This window comes from Aethalodelphis obliquidens, unplaced genomic scaffold, assembly GCF_003676395.1.
Source record: "Aethalodelphis obliquidens isolate GAN/ISIS:26980383/991018 unplaced genomic scaffold, ASM367639v1 scaffold11, whole genome shotgun sequence".
Taxonomy (NCBI): domain Eukaryota; kingdom Metazoa; phylum Chordata; class Mammalia; order Artiodactyla; family Delphinidae; genus Aethalodelphis; species Aethalodelphis obliquidens.
The window spans coordinates 18,474,591-18,496,113 of NW_020837955.1; the positions used below are offsets into that span (position 1 = coordinate 18,474,591).

General features: G+C 57.1%; 2 protein-coding genes across 7 annotated transcripts; both read left to right on the forward strand.

The window, feature by feature from the left end:
* The first annotated feature begins 56 nt into the window (after window positions 1–56).
* TWNK (twinkle mtDNA helicase) lies at window positions 57–5,826 on the forward strand. Of its 2 annotated transcripts, XR_003433894.1 has the most exons (6): window positions 99–1,922; window positions 2,115–2,355; window positions 2,491–2,598; window positions 2,907–3,048; window positions 3,797–3,979; window positions 4,128–4,228. XR_003433894.1 is itself a non-coding variant. In XM_027112331.1 (5 exons), exons 1-5 carry the CDS (start codon window positions 680–682, stop codon window positions 4,446–4,448), a joined length of 2,055 nt encoding a protein of 684 aa, XP_026968132.1. In that variant the 5' UTR covers window positions 57–679; the 3' UTR covers window positions 4,449–5,826. The 2 variants fall into 2 exon arrangements, 1 of the variants encoding a protein (XP_026968132.1); XM_027112331.1 differs by lacking the exon at window positions 3,797–3,979 and having other exon boundaries at window positions 57–1,922; window positions 4,128–5,826.
* Window positions 5,827–8,367: 2,541 nt separating this feature from the next.
* On the forward strand, window positions 8,368–18,590 carry LZTS2 (leucine zipper tumor suppressor 2). 5 transcript variants are annotated; one of them, XM_027112336.1, is made up of 5 exons: window positions 8,368–8,483; window positions 13,849–14,298; window positions 14,932–15,579; window positions 16,129–16,380; window positions 17,203–18,590. In XM_027112336.1, exons 2-5 carry the CDS (start codon window positions 13,891–13,893, stop codon window positions 17,884–17,886), a joined length of 1,992 nt encoding a protein of 663 aa, XP_026968137.1. In that variant the 5' UTR covers window positions 8,368–8,483; window positions 13,849–13,890; the 3' UTR covers window positions 17,887–18,590. The 5 variants fall into 5 exon arrangements, with proteins under 5 accessions (XP_026968137.1, XP_026968136.1, XP_026968139.1 ...); XM_027112335.1 differs by lacking the exon at window positions 8,368–8,483 and adding an exon at window positions 10,891–11,339; XM_027112334.1 differs by lacking the exon at window positions 8,368–8,483 and having other exon boundaries at window positions 11,396–14,298.
* Window positions 18,591–21,523: the final 2,933 nt, after the last annotated feature.

The window sequence follows — 21,523 nt, forward strand, 5'->3', positions numbered from 1 at the left end:
GGGCGGGACTAACCCGAGGCTTCCGCTTCCTGGAACACTGGCGCCGCGGCAGTTTTGTTTCCGAGGTCGTGGCTAGTGGCGCGAGTGACCCATGTTGCAGGCAACAGGGGCAAGAGGAAAGTGGTGACTCGGGGCCGGGGTCAGGAGCGGCGGAGCTCCTAGCAGTGGAGCCGAGAAAACCACGCGGCGGAGGCGCGGCGGGCGTCCCTCTGAGCGCGGAGCTCGGCGGGAGCGAAGGAGTGGCGCTCAGGTTGCGTGGTGTCCCCTTGAGGGAAGGAGCGGCGGAGCGGTCCTCTAGCAGGGGGCTCAGAGGAGAGGGACTACGGAAGGGACGCAGGCGGCCGTAGAGATGAGGACGACGAGGAGGGGCAGTGGAGGGGCGGTAGTGGCGAGGAGATGATCGAGAAAAACCGCATCGGCGAGGGGCGGCGCGGAGGGGAGGCGGCGGGGGCAGCAGCTGTGGAGGACTTCAGAGGTAGGGAACCGGCCAAAGGGACACGGACGTGAAAGGGTCGTGTCCTCTGGCATAGATGTGAAGTGGCAATGTAGAGGGGCTGAAGAGGATTCAGAGGGAGAAGAGAGCTGCGTGCAGGATCCCTAGGGTCTGACCTAGTAGTGAAGGCACCCGAACCGGGCACCTAAGGCATTTCAAGCAGTGACTTCCCCCGTTTGACTAGGAATGTGGGTCCTCCTCCGAAGTGGGTACCCCCTCCGTATCCTGCTGCCACTACGTGGGCCGTGGATGGGGTGGAGGGGCCTGCCACGAAGCTTGGCCGTGGGCCCTCCTCGCAGACGGTACAGGAAGGAGGCTCTCGCCGCCTTGGAGGTACCAGTGTTGCCTGTAACAGCAACTGAAATCCGGCAATATTTGCGGGCCCATGGGATCCCCTTCCAGGATGGGCACAGCTGCGTGCGGGCACCTAGTCCCTTTGTGGGTGCCTCGAAGCTCAAGGACGAGACTGCTGCTGCCACTTCCTTCAGCCTCTTCATTGACAAGACCACAGGCCGCTTTCTCTGCATGACCAGCCTAGCTGAGGGGAGCTGGGAAGACTTCCAGGCCAGCGTGGAGGGGCGAGGGGATGGGGCCAGAGAAGGGGTCCTGCTTAGTGAGGCCCCAGAAGCTGAGGACAGTGAGGAGGTCCAGAGGATCTGGGACCGAGCCGTACCTCTCTGGGAGCTGCCTGAACCAAAAGAGGCCCAGCTGGCTCGCGTGATGTTTGGCCTCACCAAAGTGACGGATGACACACTCAAGCGTTTCAGTGTGCGCTACCTGCGGCCTGCTCACAGCCTTGTCTTTCCTTGGTTCTCCCCTGGAGGATTGGGATTACGAGGCCTGAAGCTACTAGGGGCCAAAGGCCAGGGTGACAGAGTGCACTATATGGAGACCACCATCCCCCAGCCTGGTGCCTTCCACAACCTGTTTGGGTTACCCCTGATCAGTCGTCGAGATGTTGAGGTGGTGCTGACGAGTCGTGAGCTGGACAGCCTGGCCTTGAGCCAGTCCACAGGGCTGCCCACCCTTGCCCTACCCCGAGGAACAGCCTGCTTACCCCCTGTCTTGCTTCCTTACCTCGAACAGTTTCGACGCATTGTGCTCTGGCTGGGGGATGACCTTCGGTCCTGGGAAGCTGCCAAGCTGTTCGCCCGAAAACTGAACCCCAAACGATGCTCCTTGGTGCGGCCTGGGGACCAGCAGCCCTCTCCCCTGGAGGCTCTGAACCAAGGCTTAAATCTTTCTCGTATTCTGCGTACTGCCCTGCCTGCCTGGCACAAGTCTATCGTGTCTTTCCGGCAGCTTCGGGAGGAGGTGCTAGGAGAACTGTCAAATGTGGAGCAGGCAGCTGGCGTTCGCTGGAGCCGCTTCCCTGACCTCAATCGTCTCTTGAAGGGACATCGGAAGGGCGAGCTGACAGTCTTCACAGGTGACCCTTTGGGAAATCACTGCTTGGGCGGGTTTGGGGGCAGAGGGTCAGATGACTGAAGCATGTGGGTTTGGGCTACAGTAAATGTTGAAGAGGCGCCTTCCCCTCCCAACTTTGAAGCTCCTTGCCTGTCTTGGTTTCAACGGTAGGGCTTTACTCCTCACCCGGGTCTGTGTTCAACCCCCCATGCAGGGCCGACAGGCAGTGGAAAGACGACATTCATCAGTGAATATGCCCTGGACTTGTGTACCCAGGGAGTGAACACGCTATGGGGTAGCTTTGAGATCAGCAACGTGAGACTAGCCCGGGTCATGCTGACACAGTTCGCTGTGGGGCGACTGGAAGAGCAACTGGACAAATATGACGAGTGGGCCGACCGCTTTGAAGACCTGCCCCTCTATTTCATGACTTTTCATGGGCAACAGAGCATCAGGTGAGATTCCTAGGTGTGGAGCTTTCAAAGAATAGGAGGGTGGGAGAACAGACTCCCAACAGAGTTTTCTGGCTGCCATGGTCTGGAGATTACTTGTAACTGACTCTTGAATTCATTGTCTCTGCCTCTTCCCAGGACTGTGATAGACACAATGCAACATGCAGTCTACGTGTATGACATTTGTCATGTGGTTATCGACAATCTGCAATTCATGATGGGTCATGAGCAGCTGTCCACAGACAGGTGACATCCTCCTCTTGTCTAGCTGTAACCCACTTAGACACACATCTTCTCAGGGAGCTGGCCTCTGGGCAGACACACTGTACTCTTGTTTTCTGACATATGTGCAGGAGCATACCATCCCATATGTATTTCTGTCTTTGTAGAGGTGTGGGGTGTGGTAGTGGGAAGTATGGACAGGGACTTAAGTGTGAGTCCTTAGGTAGAGGGAAGTAGAGTGAGGTTGTGGTGGTTTGTGGGGAGATGTTAACGAATCGGGAGTATGTGTCTGTTCTTGTCCTTCTGTGTCTGGTAACCTCTTTGTTGGGTAGGATTGCAGCTCAAGACTATATCATCGGGGCTTTTCGGAAGTTTGCCACAGACAGTAGCTGCCATGTGACACTGGTCATTCACCCCCGGAAGGAAGATGATGATAAAGAACTACAGACAGCATCCATTTTTGGCTCAGCCAAAGTAAGTGGGCTTTAGAGGAGCTCAAGCTATGGAAAGTAGAGGGGGCAGGTGTGACCAGGGACAGCCCTCATTCGGCCTTAAATCATCTTGACTATCCATCTGGAACAGGCAGGAGGCAGCTTGCCTCTGGGGCCATGACATGAGGAACACATGTGCTGGAATACAAGGCTGATAATGGTGGGTCCTTTGCCCTGCTTGCCTTCCAGGAACTCACATATTCTATGGGGAAAAGAGGGAGACAGTGAGGGACTTCCCTGGCGGTCCGGTGGTTAAGACTCCGTGCTTCCAATGCAGGGGGCGCGGGTTCGATCCCTGGTTGGGGAACTTAGATCCGATATGCCACGTGGCGCATCCAAAAAAAAAAACAGGGAAAAAAGGAGACAGTGATTACAACTCAGTATGATAAGCGCTACGATAGGCAGCACAGGTGTTGGGAGAAAAGAGAAAAGGCATCTGAGTCAGCCTGGGGGGAGACTTCCTAGAAGATGTGTCAACAGAGGTTGGGTTGGGTTTTGTCCAACAACAGGTGTTAAATAAGCAAATAAGTGGGAGGGCCTTCTGGGCAGCGGGACCAGCCAGATCCTGGAGCTTCCAGTGGTACACTGAGTGCCTATTACACGCCAAGCCTGGGCTGGGCACGGGGAATACAGGGCAAGGAACACAAACTATGTGCCACAATGGAACAGACATGGAACTGGGGGAGAGAATAACAGAAATGGAAAGATGGTAGTGCCTTTTTTATTTACAGGGATCAAGAATGGTCTCTCTGATGAAGTGTAACATTTAGACCAGGACCTAAATGATAAGGAACTCGGGTTGAGTGAGCTGTGGAGCCAGAAATGTTAGCAGCAGAGGGAACAGCATGTACACAATCTGGGACAGCAACAGGGTTGTCAGGGAACTAAAAGGCTCAAGTGGCCCCAGCATTCTGGTCAGTAGTTCAAAGAGCTTTGGTGATGGGAGAAGTACTTTTCCCTTCCCCCATTCTTGCTATTCCTCCCTGCACCCTCAACCTTCCTTTGTGGTTCTCTCATACGTCTTCTCACTGCTCCTTCCTCCTTTTGCCCCTTATCCCCCAGGCAAGCCAGGAAGCGGACAATGTTCTGATCCTGCAGGACAGGAGGCTGGTAACTGGGCCAGGGAAACGGTATCTACAGGTGTCCAAGAACCGCTTTGATGGAGACGTAGGTGTCTTCCCACTTGAATTCAACAAGAGCTCTCTCACCTTCTCCATACCACCAAAGAGCAAGGCCCGGCTCAAGAAGATCAAGGATGACAATGGGCTAGTGGCCAAAAAGCCCTCTTCTGGCAAAAAGGGGGCTGTGCCCCAGATCTCTGAGACTCACTCTGACCAGGCCCCCAACCCCAACAAGCCAGACCTCTCCAAGCCTTCAAGGTGAAGGCATTGCAGAGCTGGATGCTGAAATGAGCCTACCAGGACAGGCTGGGGTAGAGACTCTTAGTCCTCTGCTAGGGCTGCCTCTGTCCTGTAGTTGTGACCTATGGGCCCTTCTCAATCTGAGGGGCCTAGCCTAGGGCAGGGTTTCATTGCAAGAGAATTCAATTTAGCAAATATTTGAGAACCTGCTGTGTGCCAGGTTTTGTTCTGCATCCTGCGAATATAGCACTGACAAGACAGATGAGGTCCCTGCTTCCACAGAACCTGTAATGTGGTAGAAGAGACAAGATAAGCAATGAACAAATACATACAAAACATAGTTTTAGATAGTGAAAAATGCTCTAGAGGAAAAAATACAGTAATGTGATAATGCTTACAGGCTAGTTTAGATTAAGATCTGAAAAGGTGTCTCTGAGCAGAGGACATTTGAGCTGGGGCCTCTGAAGAACTAGGATTGAGCCATGTGAACATCTGGAGAAAGGAGTCCAGGCAGAGGGAAAAGTAAATACAGAGGCCCTGAGGTGGGAATGAGCAAGTTGAGGTAAAAGCAGTGGGGAAGCTGGAAAGGGGATAGGGGACTTCTTGCCAAAACTCCAGCCCAGGCTTTCAGAGCCAAGGGGCGACATGGTGGATACCAATCTCCTCTGCTCCCCACTCTGGAGCCTGCCCTGAGGTAGTGCTTACTACCATTGGATCTAGGTGCTCAGCCCTTATAATACCAGGGACAGCCACAAAGGTGGAAGCCTGGAAGAGAGCCATGGAAGGGAGCTGTTAGCCCAGGGTGCCTGCCACCTAGACACTCATTCCATGGTATGCTGCCTTGGACTGCTGGAGTGGCTGCAATCATGACGTTGTAGAGCCTTTTCCAGTTTTACTGAAAAAAGTTTCCATTGCCTTTGTTTCTGTGCTTTTTCTTATTTGACCACTGGGTGTCACCCCAGTCTTTAACTGGATTTTCCTCTCACTTTGAATTGGGAGCAGATAGGTCCCCTCCCCCACCCTGTCTGAGCTGCGCACTCCCAAGAAAGCAGGGGTATTAAAGGGTCTTCATGCATGCACACCCTTACATCTCTTTGTGGCCTAGGGAAGACAGGATGGTGCTTCTTTATCTGTCTTCCCTGAGGATCTCCATGTGATCCCTGGCAGAGGTGCGGATCACTGGGCCCCATGCCTAAGGCTTTGCCTGACCAGCTGTACCTCTGTGACATGAGCCACTCACTGACCTCTCTTCGTGGACCCAAGCTCAGCATATTCTTATCTGGCCACCCCCCACCCACCCCATACATTTCCCTCCTCTTGTACCCTCTCAGCTTTTCTCTTATGTTAGTGTGTGTCAGAACTGGGGCTCTTGTTTAAAAATGCAGAACCTATTTTTTTAACATCTTTATTGGAGTATAATTGCTTTACAATGGTGTGTTAGTTTCTGCTGTATGACAGAGTGAATCAGCTATATGTATACATATATCCCCATATCTCCTCCTTCTTGCATTTCCCTCCCACCCTCCCTATCGCACCCCTCTACGTGGTCACAAAGCACCGAGCTGATCTCCCTGTGCTATGCGGCTGCTTCCCACTAGCTAGCTATTTTACATTTGGTAGTGTATATGTGTCCATGCCACTCTCACTTTGTCCCAGCTTCCCCTTCCCCTTCCCTGTGTCCTCAGGTCCATTCTCTACATCTGCATCTTTATTCCTGTCCTGCCCCTAGGTTCTTCAGAACCTTTTTTTTTTTTTTTTAGATTCCATATATATGTGTTAGCGTACGGTATTTGTTTTTCTTTCTGACTTACTTCACTCTGTATGACAGTCTGTAGGTCCATCCACCTCACTACAAATAACTCAATTTCATTTCTTTTTATGGCTGAAGGACTCCTCATTTTTAAGAAACCCTGCCGGAGATTGTAAGATAACTTACCCAGAGACCTGTCAGAAATATTGCTAAGGGACTTACCTGGTGGTCCAGTGGCTAAGGCTCTGGTGCTTCCAATGCAGGGGGCCCGGGTTCAATCCCTGGTGAGGGAACTAGATCCCACATGCCGCAATTAAAAAATAAAGATCCCACCTGTTGCAACGAAGACCCCGTGCAGCCAAATATATAAATATTTTAAAAAAGAAAGAAATCTGCTTCTAATGAAAAAAATTTTTTTAAAGAAATATTGCTAAATGGTGACACTTTCCCATCTCATTTCCTCTGATATCCTAAAGTCTGTTTCCCTTTAGATTTGCCTGCAAGCGTGATGAGAATGCAAGATGTTCTAAGGGGGCTGGGGAGAAGCCTTTTGTAAAGGGTGGTGGGGTCAGTGGGGTTCCTGCTTCCTGAAAGCAGGGCTGCTTTATCAAGGTTTCCCTGTCAACCTAAGAGGGGGCTCTGGAACCCTGTGGAATGGTCTGGGGTCTCTCTGGTCTGTGGTGTGTGAGAATTGTGGCTACAATTGTCTCCTGAAACACCCTGGAGCAAAGCTGTTCTCTGGGGGGGAGGGAGGGGGGACCTCTTCCAGGGCCTCCCTTCTTGGGGGTCTCTCCCAGACTGGCTGGAGCCAGGCCTCCTAATCCTGCAGTAATCATTCCCAGCCGCTGGCTGGTCTAGGCCTCATCCAGGGTCTATAACGTTGAACATCAGCCATGCCTTCCAGATGCACACCACCAGGTCAGTCCTACCTATAAGGATGTGGGTTCCATATTCTGGTCTCCCTAGGATGCCTGGTGTGTTCTCAGGAAATCCTTTAGGGATTTCCATTAGGGGACTTTTGTGAGGTCTCTGTGTGAATTGGAGTTAGAGGGATAGATACACACTTGCTTGTCTTGCCCCACCCTCCTAGCAGATACCCCCCACACTGCACAAACCAGAATGGGGGAGAGGGGAAGCTAATGTTCCCCCAGCCCCACCCCCTATACAAACACCTTCCATTCCACACCTGCCTTAAACTCCTCACATCAAAATTAGCCCAAAGTGTGTTCAGGAGTCCCTGGAACCTAGAAAGCAGTAGTTAATCCCTGGGTCCTGTGTAAGATCCCTGAGAGTCACTGTCCCTGTACGTAGCCAGAGTGTATTGAGGCAAATTGCCTGTGCCCAGCTGGACATTAAGAATCTTCCTGAGAGCTGAGGAAGAGCCTGGCCCAGCAGAGTCCAGCTGGATTTGCAGCCTTGTCCTCGATTCATTGTCACACTTGCCTGTGAGGGGCAGCCTTGGTCCTCCATCCCTTTACTGGGAATGGGTTTGAGAAGGGACTAAACTCACAGGACTCCTGCTGCCCAGGTACTCAGGCTGCAAATATGGCCCAGATACCTGTAGACATCACAGGCTGCCTGAGTGCCATGGAGGGTGGGAGCCCTTTGTGCCTCCCTGCAATACAGGTCAACTTCCTGTTTGTGCCTGTGGGTGGAAGTTTATGAGCCTGAGAGAAACCTGGCCATACTCCGTAGGGGCCAGAACTGGCAAGCCTGCTCACCTGGGCAGACACCTACTCCAGGGGAGGGGGAGACGCTGGTTCTGCTCGGGCAGCCCCAGCCCCGAGGTGTGTGTGAGGAAGGGCGGGGTCTGTTTTGGTGAAACCCGAGCCTTCTTTGTCTGATTCCCAGGGGTTTCCCCTGTGTCTGGGGGGCGGGCTGAGAGTGGACCAGGGTGGGCTCCCTACAAAGCAGAGGAGGGTGGCAGTAAAGCCCTATAGCCAACTTGGTTAGCGCAGCCAGGTAGCTTAGCTTGGCTGTCGCGCCACTGGCCCCTTCGTAAGTCAAAAGCCAAATCCAGTAAGCTGTGAAGTCAGAGGCCAGAGGAGCAGTTTCGGGCCACCGTCGAGCCACAGCTGGGCTGGGTACTGGGTCGGCTGTTGAGGGGGTGCTGCGCAAACCACTCCCCTGCCGGGGTCGGGGGCGCGGCCTCAGCCGCCCCGCCCCGCTCCACCGAGCCCGGCCGGGCGGGCGCTCGGAGTCCGCAACCGGGAGCAGGCTTGGGAGCCGGCGGGTCCGCGGCAAGGAGGTACCGGCTCTGGAGCAGAAGCCGGGCGGAAGCTGGAACGGCGGTGCAGGTGGCGCTGGGTGAGTGAGTGGTGGGGCCGCGGAGGTGCAGGAACTCTCGCCTGCCGCACACCGCCCCGGAGCGAACTTTCCCGATCTGGGGAAGCTGGGGATTGGGGTTGAGGAGGGGGGTCCCCGGTCCGGGGGCCGCAGGCCAGGAGTCTGAACAGGGAACCTACACGGAAACTCACACTGACGGGCCCACACACGCGCGCACACAGACACACACGCGTACTGGAGACACACGAACACACGTGCATTCCGGGGCGGACGCGCCCAGTGACTTAACGCTAGTAGTCCGTGGAGCAGCGCCACTGGCCCGCGAGGACCCCCCAGCGGGCAGGGCGCGCTGCTGTCGCGTACTTGATGGGGGTGGGAGGAAAGAGCCGCCCAGTGACCGCGGATGGGGGCGGGCCGGGTGGGACACCTCCGGAGGCTCCTGCTTCCCTGCCGCCCGCAGGTGAAGACTAAGACGTAAACAGGCGCTGAGCACGTGATCGCTTCGCCCACCAGCGGGCTGTCCTCCCCCCACCCCAGCCTCGGGGCGGGAACCTCCCTCCGCGGTACTCAGCAAGTTTGCCAGGTATCTTGCCGGGCTGTATTTCATTCTCCTCCTGGAGGTGATCAGCCCTCCCCCAGGAATGGGAACACAACGCCCCCTGGAGTTGGGGTAGCGCAGGAGGACCAGAGACTGTTGCGCTGGGGTGGGGTTACCTGGGTTCCTCGTCCTCCTTCTCCGGAACATGGTGCCCCCATCCCTGAAAGTATCCCTGAAGGGGGTGCTATTCTGGATGGCAGTGTACAGCAGCCCCCGCCCGGTCCTCCAGCCCAGGGAGCAGCTGCGGGAGCGCCTGTGGGTCCCCTTCCTACTACCACTCTTCCTTGCAGAACTGGCAGCTCCTACCCCCAAAGTAGAAGCAGAAGGCCCACTCATGCAAGAGTGGGAGTCCCCCTTCCCCAAAGGATGCATGAGCGTACACATCACCTCAATACCAGAGTGGGCCTATCTCCCTCTGGTAGAAGGGAGGACGGCCCCCCTCCCCCCAGGGAATGAGGTAGTGGGCAGCGGCCCTCGGCTTCCCTCCCTGCCCCACCCCCCACCTCTACACACTCGCTGAGCCCAGCTGCTGCCGGAGCTTCTGGGCAGGCTGCCAGAAAGGGGAGGAGGCTCCTGGTGTCCCAGGAGGCTGGGATCAGGGTAAGGCCAGCAGAGGGGGTCTCCACGGGGGAGGGGGGGCTCAGTCTGTTCTTGTAAGGCTGAGGGTCTAGGGTGAGCCTGAGGGTGGCTGGGCTATGTTTCCCTTTACAGGGAAAAAGAAAGAAAAACAACCCTTTCCATAGAGCTAAAAATAGAGCTGAGAGCCGGCCAGGGCTGTGGCCTGGAAGGGGGGGAATGCTCCTTCCTGGGGCGGAGGAGCTCCGGCGGGCCTTGGCCCTGGGGGGCGGGGTTAGGGGGCAGGAGGCTGTCCTTGCCCAGGGGTGCGGGCATCAGCTGACCTGACTAGGTCACAGAGACCCCTACGGGCAAGTCTATGTGTTAAAATGTTTGTGAAATACAACGTGTATGTGTAAGAAGTTGTCTTTGTGACTGTGAATGAGACTGTCAGTGTGAAACATACTTAGGAGACGAAGTGTATTTAAGATTGTGACTGGGTGCGAAGGAACTCGAGCTGTGAAAGCTTGTGCACAACTAGGCGTGTGACACCGAGTGTTTGTGCACAACTAGGCGTGTGACACCGAGTGTTTGTGCACAACTAGGCGTGTGACACCGAGTGTATCTCTGTGAGTTGGCCTAAAGATTATGGAAAGAAGGGACATGGAACCTTGTGATGGACGAGACAGACTGTGTGATTGTGGCTGTGTGAGACTGAATGTGGGAAAGATCGTGTGGGTGTTAAGACAGTGTTGTTTGCCAGAGGGTGAGAATATCCCTGACCCTGAGAAGACAGTGGAATGTTGTCGGCTGTGAGGCTCGTGTAGGCTTGGCCTGTAAGTTTGGACCAGCTCACCCCAGTGACTTTTGGGGGTTCAGGGGCTGCCTCTCGATCAATGACTTCTCTCTTAGCAAATGACTCGGAGGGAAGGTTGGGGAGCACAGAGCCGCGCTCGGGGGAGGCCTGGGCTCTAGTGGGAGAGGGCACAGTGCTGGGGAGTCGGGTAGGGACCCCCCAAGGTTGGGGTGACTGGGCGTGTTCTCCGAATAGGCCGCTAGGTGGCGCCGCCTCCGCAAATCCAAGCGTGCCTCTTCCAACCCGCTGCGGGTGGGGCAAGCACCCACCAAACCTCGGCCCCCGACTTGTGCTGGGGCGCAGGGCCCAGCGTGGGGGGCAGCTGACCCTCGGCCTCCCTCTCTGGACTCCGAAGCCGGAGAGTGTGTTGGGGGTGGGGGGGCGGGGTTGGCATCGACCAGAGGAGCGGAGGGGGAAGGGCGGCCGCCGCGGCGCCTGGCCCTTTGTGCTCGAACAATGATCAGCAGCCGCTGGCCCCGGGGCTCGGGTAGGGGTACAGGGTGACCCACTGCCGCCTAGTCCTGAGCCGACCGAGCCTCCAGACACACAGCCGCGGCGCCTCGGAGGGAGGGAATCTGAGTCCCGCTACGTAGCCCCTGCGTGCGTGCGCCTCGCCGGACACGCGTGACACGGGGTGCCTACGCTTGTCCGCGCCCCGGGGGCGGGGTCGTCCCTCGGACCCTCCCCCGCGCTGCACCGCCCACTTGGGCCGGGCGGGGCCTGGGCCGGGCCGGGCCGGGGGCTCCCCGGAGGCGGGGCCGGGCCGGACCGGGCCGCTCCGAGTAGCGGCGCGCGGGCTGGAGCCGGTCGGCGCGCCTGTGGAGCGCTGGGGGCGGCCCGGGGCTGAGCATGGAGCAGCGCGGTGGAGGTGAGGGGGGGCCGGGGCTGGGAGGCGACCTGGGGGTGACCCCAACTTATGCACGGCCGAGGTCCCGTGGGGAGGCGGCATTCTACAGCTGCCCCCACTTTATGGAAGCGGCGGGGGTCGGAGGGGGATGGATTCCGGAGGGTGGATTGGGGGCTCCCGGCTTCCGGTCTCGGAATGGCAACTCGTGATCCCAGACTTGATCCCGCTGGATGGTCCTTGGGAGTTTGGTGAGGGGGAGACTTTCCCGAACTCTTCTGCCCTCAAAACAGGTCTGTGGGAGCTCGGACCTCGGCCAGACCTCCCTCGGACCCCGGCTGGACCCAGCCCTCAGTAGTCCCCACCGGGCGGGGGGAGTGTGTGCTGTGCCGGAGCGGTTCCTCAAGGATGTTGGGGAGAGCTGGGGGTTCCCTTCCTACAGCCACAAACGCACTTCTCAAAATGGAGCCTCCACTTGCCCCTCCTTCTCTCTCGGGCTTCAAGAGCAGGAGCCGGGCTGGCTGGGCCTGGCTCTCCAGACGCCTGGCGCTGGCTCCCTGGGTGTCTGGCTCTCAGGACCCAGCTCAGTGTCTCTTCTGGGTTTAGGGGCTCCTGGCTCCGTGGCGCGCAGGGACCCCGGCTCACTGGGTCTGCCTGACCCTGGGGCCTCTCTCAGTCTTTGTCTCTTGTCTTCTGGGTCCCTGTCTGAATCTCTCTGTCTCCTCCCCTCAGTTTCCACTTTCTCTGTGCTCACAGAAGTGGGGAAATGGAGACAGAGATGCCAGCCCCCATGGCCCCCTAAGAAGCCCCTTCCCCACTGTTTCCTGCAGGCCCTGGAGTGGTCTGGGAGAGGGCAGAGGAGGGGGTGTTCCATTGGCTTTGCTCAGGGCTGGCGCTTGTGGGGTGGACTCAGCCCCTGCCCCTGCTCCGTGGACACCAGTCACCCCGACCCCCAGCTCCCAGCTCCTCCTTCCTCAGTCTGGACACCTCCCTGGTTCTCCAGATCTTCTGACTTGAGCGGGGAGGGGGGGTGGGGGCGGACTTAACGGAACACACGCAAGAATGAAGGAGAGCAGATCAAGCAAAGACTCAACGTGTCTCTCCTCTCCCCACAATCCAGTGAGTGACAAAAACCAGGCTCCCACTCACCCAGTTGGCCCTGCGTGCCACCCAGGCTCTCACCCTCTCTCTCACATGCTCCCATGCACACACGGTGCTCTATACACACTTGTGCACCCTCATTTCCTACTCACACACTTGTGTAAGATACATAAACTCATGTATATATGAATGGACATCTAACCAAACATACTCTCTCACGTAGTCACAGTCATACACCACAAATTCACTTATGTATGCGTTTGTGACTTTCACATACTTTCTGAGAGAGACACCCTATTTACACACACACTTTTGTAAGATATGCACATATGAGTTCACATACATATGCATGTATATCTGAATGTACTAATGCATCTATCCAAACATATATACTCACACATTCATTCATGATATTTTCAAACACATTGCTCAGATTCATGCTCTTGTACACACAGTTTCACACACACAAATAAGTAAGATGCATACACTCCTACTCCTACGCAATTCTCTGTCCACTTCTTGGCTCCCGTTCTGCATGATGACTTCAGCAGATGCCTGAGTCCTGGTCTTCAGCCTCAGGACTGGGGAGGGAGTTCCGGGTGGAGACTTGCTGTCCCCTTCCAGGAAGGAGCAGGGCCTGGGGAGGTGGAGCCCTCTTCCCTGGGCTCCAGGGAAATGAGATCTTGGAGCAGCTGCCAGAGGTGATGGTAGAGCTTCTATCCTCATCCCCTTGGGGTTACTCTGGGGAATGTCCAAAGCTAGAAGGTTTCATAGGGGTTGGCAGTGGGTCTGTGTAGGCTTCTCTAGGCCCGACTGATTGGGTGTGGTGAGGCTAGTTGTCATGGAAACAGGCATGAGCCTGCATCCACCTCTTGGAGGCAGGAGACCCCAGAGGGTACCTGTGGGCTCCCTAAGAGCTCTGAGTTCTTGTTTGACCAGCTCCACCCTTGCCGCCTGTCTGTCTGGGAGAAACTGAGGCCCAGCTGGGGGAGGCTGGGCACTGCCTGGCCTTAGCTCTTTGTTTCCTAATTACCATCTGAGTTGCTGACTGCACCCCTGAGGTTGCCCAGACTGCCTCTAATGAGGCCACCTGCCCCAGGGGACCAAGGACTGGTGCTGGGAGCTGGTAGAGAGGGCTCCCTCCCTAACTTGAGTCCTGGCCTCTGTGGGGCCCCATTCCGTCATCATCCCTGCTTGGTAGATTCAGTCCTCAGCCATGTTTAGACCAGAATTGGGCAGTGGCCTGGGGCCCAGGGATAATTGAGGTTCTTGCCAAGACTCTCGGAGAGGATGCCTTGCGGGGAGGGTATCGTTGTTTGTTACTGATGTCAGGGGGCTGTTTGACCTGGGACAAAGGACCAGGAGGAACTCGAGACCTTATATAGGGAGGGAGCTCAAGATGGAGAGACTGACACCACTGCCCTGCTCACAGGTTTCCCTGGAGGCCCTTGGCCAGGCCTGAGCCTCTGCTGCCATGGCCATTGTGCAGACGCTGCCAGTGCCACTGGAGCCCGCTCCTGAGGCCGCCACTGCCCCACAAGCTCCAGCCATGGGCAGCGTGAGCAGCCTCATCTCAGGCCGGCCCTGCCCTGGGGGGCCGGCTCCTCCCCGCCATCACGGTCCCCCTGGGCCCACCTTCTTCCGCCAGCAGGATGGGCTGCTGCAGGGTGGCTATGAGGCACAGGAGCCGCTGTGCCCAGCTGTGCCCCCCAGGAAGGCTGTCCCTGGCACCAACTTTACCTACGTCAATGAAGACTTCCGGACAGAGTCACCCCCCAGCCCAAGCAGTGACATCGAAGATGCCCGAGAGCAGCGGGCACGCAATGCCCATCTCCGTGGTCCCCCACCAAAGCTCATCCCTGTCTCCGGAAAGCTGGAGAAGGTGAGGACCAGCCCTTTCTTTGGGGCCTGGGTGGAATCAGGGGTCCCCTGGAGAAGCCAAAATTAGGAGACCTATTTAGAGGGAGGAGTGTGGGCTCCAGATTCACCAGACCTGGGTTCTCATCCCAACTCTGCCTCATTCTGGTTGTATGACCTCAGAGAAGTCATTTAACCTTTCTGAGTCTCAGTTCCTATATCTGTAAAATGGAGGTAATAGGTCAACTCTTACAGGATTGTTGGGAGAATTACATCTAATCATGTGTGTAAAGTGTTTAGCCTAGTGCCTGGCACGTAATATGTACTCGATAAGTGTTAGCTGCTTAGAAATACTGTTTTATACTTAAAACAATGTGTTTGAATTTGAGCAAGGCCCGTAACTCTGCTGAGCCTCCATTTCCTCATCTGTGGACGAGATAGTGATAATATTTTGCTTGTATGGCTGTTGTAATGATCTGAGAAGAACGTTTTAAATTACTTGACATAAAGCTGACACTCAGGAGGCCCTCAGCCAGTGGGAGCAATTGTTATTAGTATATGGGGATTGGGGACCCCGGATGGGAGGGCAAGGAGTATGATAAGGGCTTTGAAAGATTGGGCGGCCTCATCCCCATTGTCAAGTGGCACCTCATTTCAGAACATGGAGAAAATTGTGATCCGCCCAACAGCCTTCAAGCCAGTGCTGCCCAAACCTCGAGGGGCACCATCCCTACCTAGCTTCCTGGGTCCTCGGGCTGCCGGACTGTCAGGAAGCCAAGGCAGCCTAACGCAGCTGTTTGGGGGCCCTGCCTCCTCCTCCTCCTCCTCCTCCTCCTCGGCTGCCGACAAACCCCTGACCCTGAGTGGCTGGGCCAGCAGCTGTCCATCGGGAACTCTATCCGACTCCGGCCGAAACTCACTGTCCAGCTTGCCCACTTACAGCACCGGGGGTGCAGAGCCAGCCACCAGCTCCCCAGGCGGGCACCTGCCTTCCCACGGCCCTGGGCGGGGGGCACTGCCTGGGCCAGCCCGAGGGGCCCCCACTGGGCCCTCCCACTCAGACAGCGGCCGATCTTCCTCCAGCAAGAGCACAGGCTCCCTGGGGGGCCGCATGGCCGGGGGGCTCTTGGGCAGCGGTCCCCGGGCCTCCCCTGACAGCAGCTCTTGTGGGGAACGCTCCCCGCCACCGCCTCCACCCCCTCCACCCCCTTCGGACGAGGCCCTGCTGCATTGTGTCCTGGAAGGAAAGCTCCGAGACCGGGAGGCAGAGCTGCAGCAGCTGCGGGACAGTCTGGACGAGAGCGAGGTGACCATGTGCCGGGTGTGGTCAGTGGCAGTGACGGGGGTGGCATGGCAGGACATCCACAGGTGCTGGGAATACAAGAAGCATTTCTGTCTGTGCTGAGGGGCAGGTGTCGGGCTGTTGCACTGTGACCCCATCCCCACCCCAGCTGTCTGGCTTACACTGTAGAGTGGTTGACACAGCACCACCATTTACTGTCCTTCAGGCTTGAGCAAGTTACTTAGTTGTACTGAGCCTCGGTTTCCTCATCTATAAATGGGGATATTCCTGGCCTCAGGGTTATCATGAAGAGTAAGTAGGGTGAAGGGTGTAAAGTGCTTAGACTAATGCCTGGCACCTGGGAAGTGCTTGCTGTTATTGTTGTTGTTGTGTCGCTTTTCATAAAAGTAGCTGCTACTGTTGGTATTGTAATTATTGTAATTATTGAATGGAATCTACCTTCCCTGAGCCCAGGACGGGAGCCAGGGCAGTCGGTGATTGGGGAGCTGGGGGTGGCCAGGGCTTGAGGTTTGGGGGAGCCACCAGGACCCAGGCCTACCCTCTCGCCCATAGGTGTACGAGGAACGGCAGCGGCACTGGCAGCGCGAGGCCCTGCGAGAGGACGGCATGGCCCAGGCGCAGCGGGCGCAGCGGGCCCAACAGCTGCTGCAGCTTCAGGTGTTCCAGCTGCAGCAGGAGAAGCGGCAGCTGCAGGATGACTTTGCACAGCTGCTGCAGGAACGTGAGCAGCTGGAGCGGCGCTGCGCCACCTTCGAGCGGGAGCAGCGGGAGCTCGGGCCACGGCTGGAGGAGACCAAGTGGGAGGTGGGCCACACCAGGATGGGCAGGGAGCAGGGCCTTTGGCAGGGGGGTGGGGGTGGGGGTGGGGAGTGGGTAAGCCTTGAAAGGAGGGGCCCAGCCACACCCCCTCACCTGCCACCCCCAGAGGGCCTCCCCTTCCTCACCTTTGTGAGATGAGGCTCCCCCTTTGACCTCCCTTTCTGGGTGCGGGTCTTCTTGGGCCTCCACATTTGGTCTCCTCATTGGTCTGGTCTAAGTGCGCACGTAGCCAGTAACGTTCCTATCCACTGCCTTCCCGCCATAATAAGAATGAGAATGTAGTGCTTGCTGCTCAACAGGCACTATTCTAAGCGTGTGATGTAGAGTGTATCCTCTAATCCTCGTAACAACCCTGTGAAGTGGGTGCTGTTAACATCCTCATTTTATAGGTGAGGAAAGTGAGACCCAGAAAGGCTAGAGCCAGAGATCACACCTAGTCAGTGGCTGAGCTGAGGTCTGAACCCAGGCAGTCTGGCTCCAGTGTCTCTGCTTTTCACCAGGATACTGTAGTGCCTCTCAACTGGAAATGTGGGCACTGCCCTCAGTTGCTTCCACTCCTACCAAACCCGCCACCACCCAGTCCCCAGGGCGCTAGTGCTTTGTGATGGTTTAAAGACCCCAGCTTTGAAAGCAAAACATCTGGGTCTGTATTCCACCGTAGCCAATTAATAGCTGTCTCATTATCCCCATCAGTAAAATGGGTATAATGAACAAACCACCTCTCCCTAAATGCCCAGCATGATGTCAGGGCCTGACACCCTGGGAGAACACTTCTCACCATCCTTTCTGACTATCTCCCACCCCCAGGTGTGCCAGAAGTCAGGCGAGATCTCGCTCCTGAAGCAGCAACTGAAGGAATCTCAGGCAGAGCTGGTGCAGAAGGGCAGTGAGCTGGTGGCCCTGCGAGTGGCGCTGCGGGAGGCCCGGGCGGCACTGCGGGTCAGTGAGGGCCGGGCGCGGGGCCTCCAGGAGGCGGCCCGAACACGGGAGCTGGAGCTGGAGGCCTGTTCCCAGGAGCTGCAGCGGCACCGCCAGGAGGCTGAGCGGCTGCGGGAGAAAGCTGGGCAGTTGGACACCGAGGCGGCCGGCCTCCGGGAACCCCCTGTGCCTCCTGCCACTGCTGACCCATTCCTCCTGGCAGAGAGTGATGAGGCCAAGGCACAGCGGGCAGCAGCCGGGGTTGGGGGCAGCCTGCGGGCCCAGGTGGAGCGGCTCCGGGCGGAGCTACAGCGGGAGCGGCGGCGAGGCGAGGAGCAGCGGGACAGCTTCGAGGAGGAGCGGCTGGCCTGGCAGGCGGAGAAGGAGCAGGTGATCCGCTACCAGAAGCAGCTGCAGCACAACTACATCCAGATGTACCGACGCAACCGGCAGCTGGAGCAGGAGCTGCAGCAGCTCAGCCTGGAGCTGGAGGCCCGGGAACTCGCGGACCTGGGCCTGGCGGAGCCAGCTCCCTGCATCTGCCTGGAGGAGATCACTGCCACCGAAATCTAGGGCCTTGGCATCCAGCTCTGCGGGGAGGTCTACTGAATGCAGATGGTAGCCTCAGATCCACTGAGGGCCCCGAAGTCGGAGGGCCCCAGGGCCACTTGTCCCCTGTGATCCAGGCCTCTGGGCCTCTTTCAAGGACTCAGGGCTGCCCTGTGATTTGGATGAGCAAGATCAGACTCCTTGAAGGTCCCTGTGTTCACTGTCACCCCGAGGCTCCTACTCACTCAGCCTATTTCACTCACCAACTACTGCCATTGCCACTCTGCCAACCCCATTCACCCCCAGCATTCCAGCCCACCCAGCCAGGGGGCTGGGAAGAGGAAGGGGCTCCCTCATCTCCACATTCTCCCCATCACACAGCCAGAGCGAGCCAAACAGCGCCAGCTGCTCCAGATGTGCCTGCCCCCACCCTGCCCGTTTTGGGGGACAGGGCTGGGAGCGGGGTCTGATCCCCAGGTCCCAGCTCTGCAGCCTCTCTCCTGGGGTGAGGGGGCTGTAGTCAGACCAAAGGAAGGACCCAGAAATGTCTTGTTTATTTGTATTTGTGACCAGTGGCCCCTCCCCAACACCCAGGTTTATGGCCTTGTTTTCACTTGTATATTTTTCACATTGTAAATTTCTTGTACAAACCCAAAGAAAAAAATTAAAAAAAAAATTTTTGTTTTTAGAAAATGATGAGTGTGCTGGATAAAGATTACGGGAACTTGTTTGACCCCCACGCCCTCTTTTATTTGCTGGCTATTCCCCTAACCCCTCATGGAGGTCTTCCGGGGAGAAAGGGTGATGGGGGAGGGACAAATCCAGCAGAAAATCTGAGTTCCTAGTGGACCACAACATGAAATGGGCTCTTGGGGTTTGAGAAACTAGAAAAGACTCCCATCCTGTCCCTTGCACAGAACACTGCTTGGGGCTGGGGGCTAGATACAGTGACCCCCTTGAGGGCCCTATCTGAGAGTGCCTGTCCCTCACTGGGGGAATCATGAGAAAGTGCACACCAATCCTAAGCCCCAGACCTTGGGTTTCCCAACCCCCTTCCTGTCTTGGGGGGTTAGGGATAGTGAGCTGGTGACAGAGCTGCCCAGTAGCACCTTGTCCTTGACACCAAGTTTATCTGGAATGGGCAGAGCCTTAGTGACAACTGGGGAGGGAGAATGTGGGGGGAGAGGATCTGAGCCACCAGTGCGGAGCTTTGCGGGTAGGCAAGGCAAGCAGGAGTGGCAGGTTCTTGAGGCCTGAAGAGGTTAGTAGGTGAGGTCCAGGGGATGGCAGGAGGATTCTCTGGGGTCAGTGGGAAGAGTTACGGGTTAGCCGGGGAGAGTCTGGGATTAGTATCAGGAGGCTGGAAGACTGGAGAGGGCACTGGGCTGGGGGTCAGCTGGAGAAGCCTGGCATCAGCGGGAGGGGTCTGGGTATGGGTGGGAAGGGCATTAATGGGAGGTTCTGGGAGCCAGTGGGAGGTAGCTGGAGTACCATCAAGGGGTCAGCGGGCAGGGGAATGGTCACCAGGAAGCCGCTGTTCAGTGAGGGCTGATGAGTCAGAGGGTAAGGGCAGTGGGTCGGGCCTGGGGACCCTGACCACAAGCTCCATGGGCTCCCGAGCCTTGTTTCGATAAGCCCGGCGGATGGTGTCTACTGCCCGCTGGTGGGTCACCTGCTCCAGGCTCTCTCCATCCACGGCCACAAGCTCAAAGCCAGCCTGGGATGGGGGTGGGAGAATCACAGACCTCCCTCCTCAGGTCAACCCCACACCACCACCCAACCTCTCACCTCCACCAGCTAGGACACTCCTCCCCATCTGGGCTCTGGGCGGAGGCGATGGACAATGGGACTTTTGTGTCCAGAGCCGGTTGGGGGCAGGGTGGGGTGCAGACAATTGCCTTTTGTCCCTTGGGGCTAGCGGTGTAACAGGATGGGCCACCCTCAGGCGCAGGCTGGCATGAGGGGACAGATTTTTCCCTAGGTCTGCGTATCCTTCAGGCCTAACCCCGCTGCTCCCAAGCCTCCTCCCATGACCTGGTCTAAACATGTCTGGCTGGAAGATGAGCATGTACCAGCCCCGCCCCCTGCCAGAATTCAGCTCTGGGCCTAGGGAGTGGGCCTGGGTGCCCTTCACCCACCTGAAGGGCCCCACTGAGGAAGGCAGCGCCCCCAGGGAAGATCTTTTCTATCTTCACCATGGGCTGCACCTTGGACTCAATGCCCCCAGAAATGCTGATGCCTAGTGAGAGGGAGAAACACTGGGTTACCATGCAGCCACACCCCTAAAGCCCAGAGCTCCCAGGAAAACCCAGCCCTAAATAGAGAGCCCCCAACTTCTCCCAAACCCCCAGATTCTATTACTACTCAATCCTCAACTCACTCTAGACCCCAAACCTCCCAAATATGGACCCTCCCAACTATATCCTAATACCCTGATTCTTTCCCTAGTCCCAGGTCCCCTAGTTATACCCCAAAACCAAGCCCACCAACCTCACCCACACCCAAGAGCCCCCGCCCCCCAGCAGGTGCAGTCCTGCCTGGACTCACCCAAGGACTGCTTCATCTTGGATAGTGTGACGGTCCTCAGCTCCCCACTGGGGACCTTCGTGGCTGCCTCCTCGGCTGTCCCACCAGTTCCGTTCTCAGAGGGCCCTTGACTGCCCCCTGCCTTGGCCACCTGCCCATCCGTAGGTCGTGGCAGAGGAGGCCTGGCCTTCCGAGGCTTGTGGTAGTGCCCGCTGGCTGTGCTGGGAGTGGGGATAGGTGCCGGGGATGGGGAACGCCTGCGTCCGGGGGACTTGCCTCTGCCCCGGCTGCGGCTGCGGCTGCGGCTCTGGCTTGGGCCCTGGCTCCGGCTCTGCCGAGGGCCCTCTAGGGTCAAGGGTTCTGTCAGCAGCCAGTTAGGCCTTGGGGGCCGGGGAGCCACGGGGGGTGGCTGGGGAGGGGGTGTGCAGGCGCTTCTGCGTGAGATGAAGGCATCTACTGGCACATCCTGGAGAGGGGGGATCCCTTTATGAGGGTGGTGGGAGGCAGAGGCACCCAGGGAGACCTGGAGGCCCCCCAGACGCTCCCTCAGCTCCCCATCATCTTCCTCCTCTGAGAAGCCGTTCACAGGAAGTAGGTAGAAGCCTCCACGACTGTCTGGGGAAGAGGGCCAAGGTCAGGCCGCCTTCTCCTCAACAGCCCAGACCACCTTACCAGACCCCAGTCCTTGCCTTTGTTGGTGTAGGGAGACCCAGGCCTGGGTTTGCTCAGGCCCTGTGGCAGCGTGCCCGGGTTCTATTGCAATAGTATTTTAAGACTTTCTATTGTCATAGTTACAGTTTTATTTAAGTAACTATTACAATAGCAAGTAAAAATATGACTCCCACACCAAGCTGGTAATTTCTCAGAGGTTATTGCATAGAGTGAGATGATTTAAAAAGTGAGTGGATTTAAAACCCAATTATTAAGGGGCTTCCCTGGTGGCGCAGTGGTTAAGAATCCACCTGCCAATGCAGGTGACACAGGTTCGAACCCTTGTCCGGTAAGATCCCACATGCCTTGGAGCAGCTAAGCCCCTGCGCCACAACTACTGAGCCTGCACTCTAGAGCCCGTGAGCCACAACTACTGAGACCGCGAGCCACCAACTACTGAAGCCCGCGCTCCTAGAGCCCGTGC

What these genes read in the sequence shown, in the direction of transcription:
- TWNK (XM_027112331.1), top strand. Translation starts at nt 680, where the DNA reads ATGTGGGTCCTCCTCCGAAGTGGGTACCCCCTCCGTATCCTGCTGCCA. An exon ending in CATGGGCAACAGAGCATCAG is followed by an intron (nt 2,356 to 2,490) that starts GTGAGATTCCTA and finishes GCCTCTTCCCAG; the next exon opens with GACTGTGATAGACACAATGC. An exon ending in CCATTTTTGGCTCAGCCAAA is followed by an intron (nt 3,049 to 4,127) that starts GTAAGTGGGCTT and finishes CTTATCCCCCAG; the next exon opens with GCAAGCCAGGAAGCGGACAA.
- LZTS2 (XM_027112336.1), top strand. Translation starts at nt 13,891, where the DNA reads ATGGCCATTGTGCAGACGCTGCCAGTGCCACTGGAGCCCGCTCCTGAG. An exon ending in TCTCCGGAAAGCTGGAGAAG is followed by an intron (nt 14,299 to 14,931) that starts GTGAGGACCAGC and finishes ACCTCATTTCAG; the next exon opens with AACATGGAGAAAATTGTGAT. An exon ending in ACAGTCTGGACGAGAGCGAG is followed by an intron (nt 15,580 to 16,128) that starts GTGACCATGTGC and finishes TCTCGCCCATAG; the next exon opens with GTGTACGAGGAACGGCAGCG.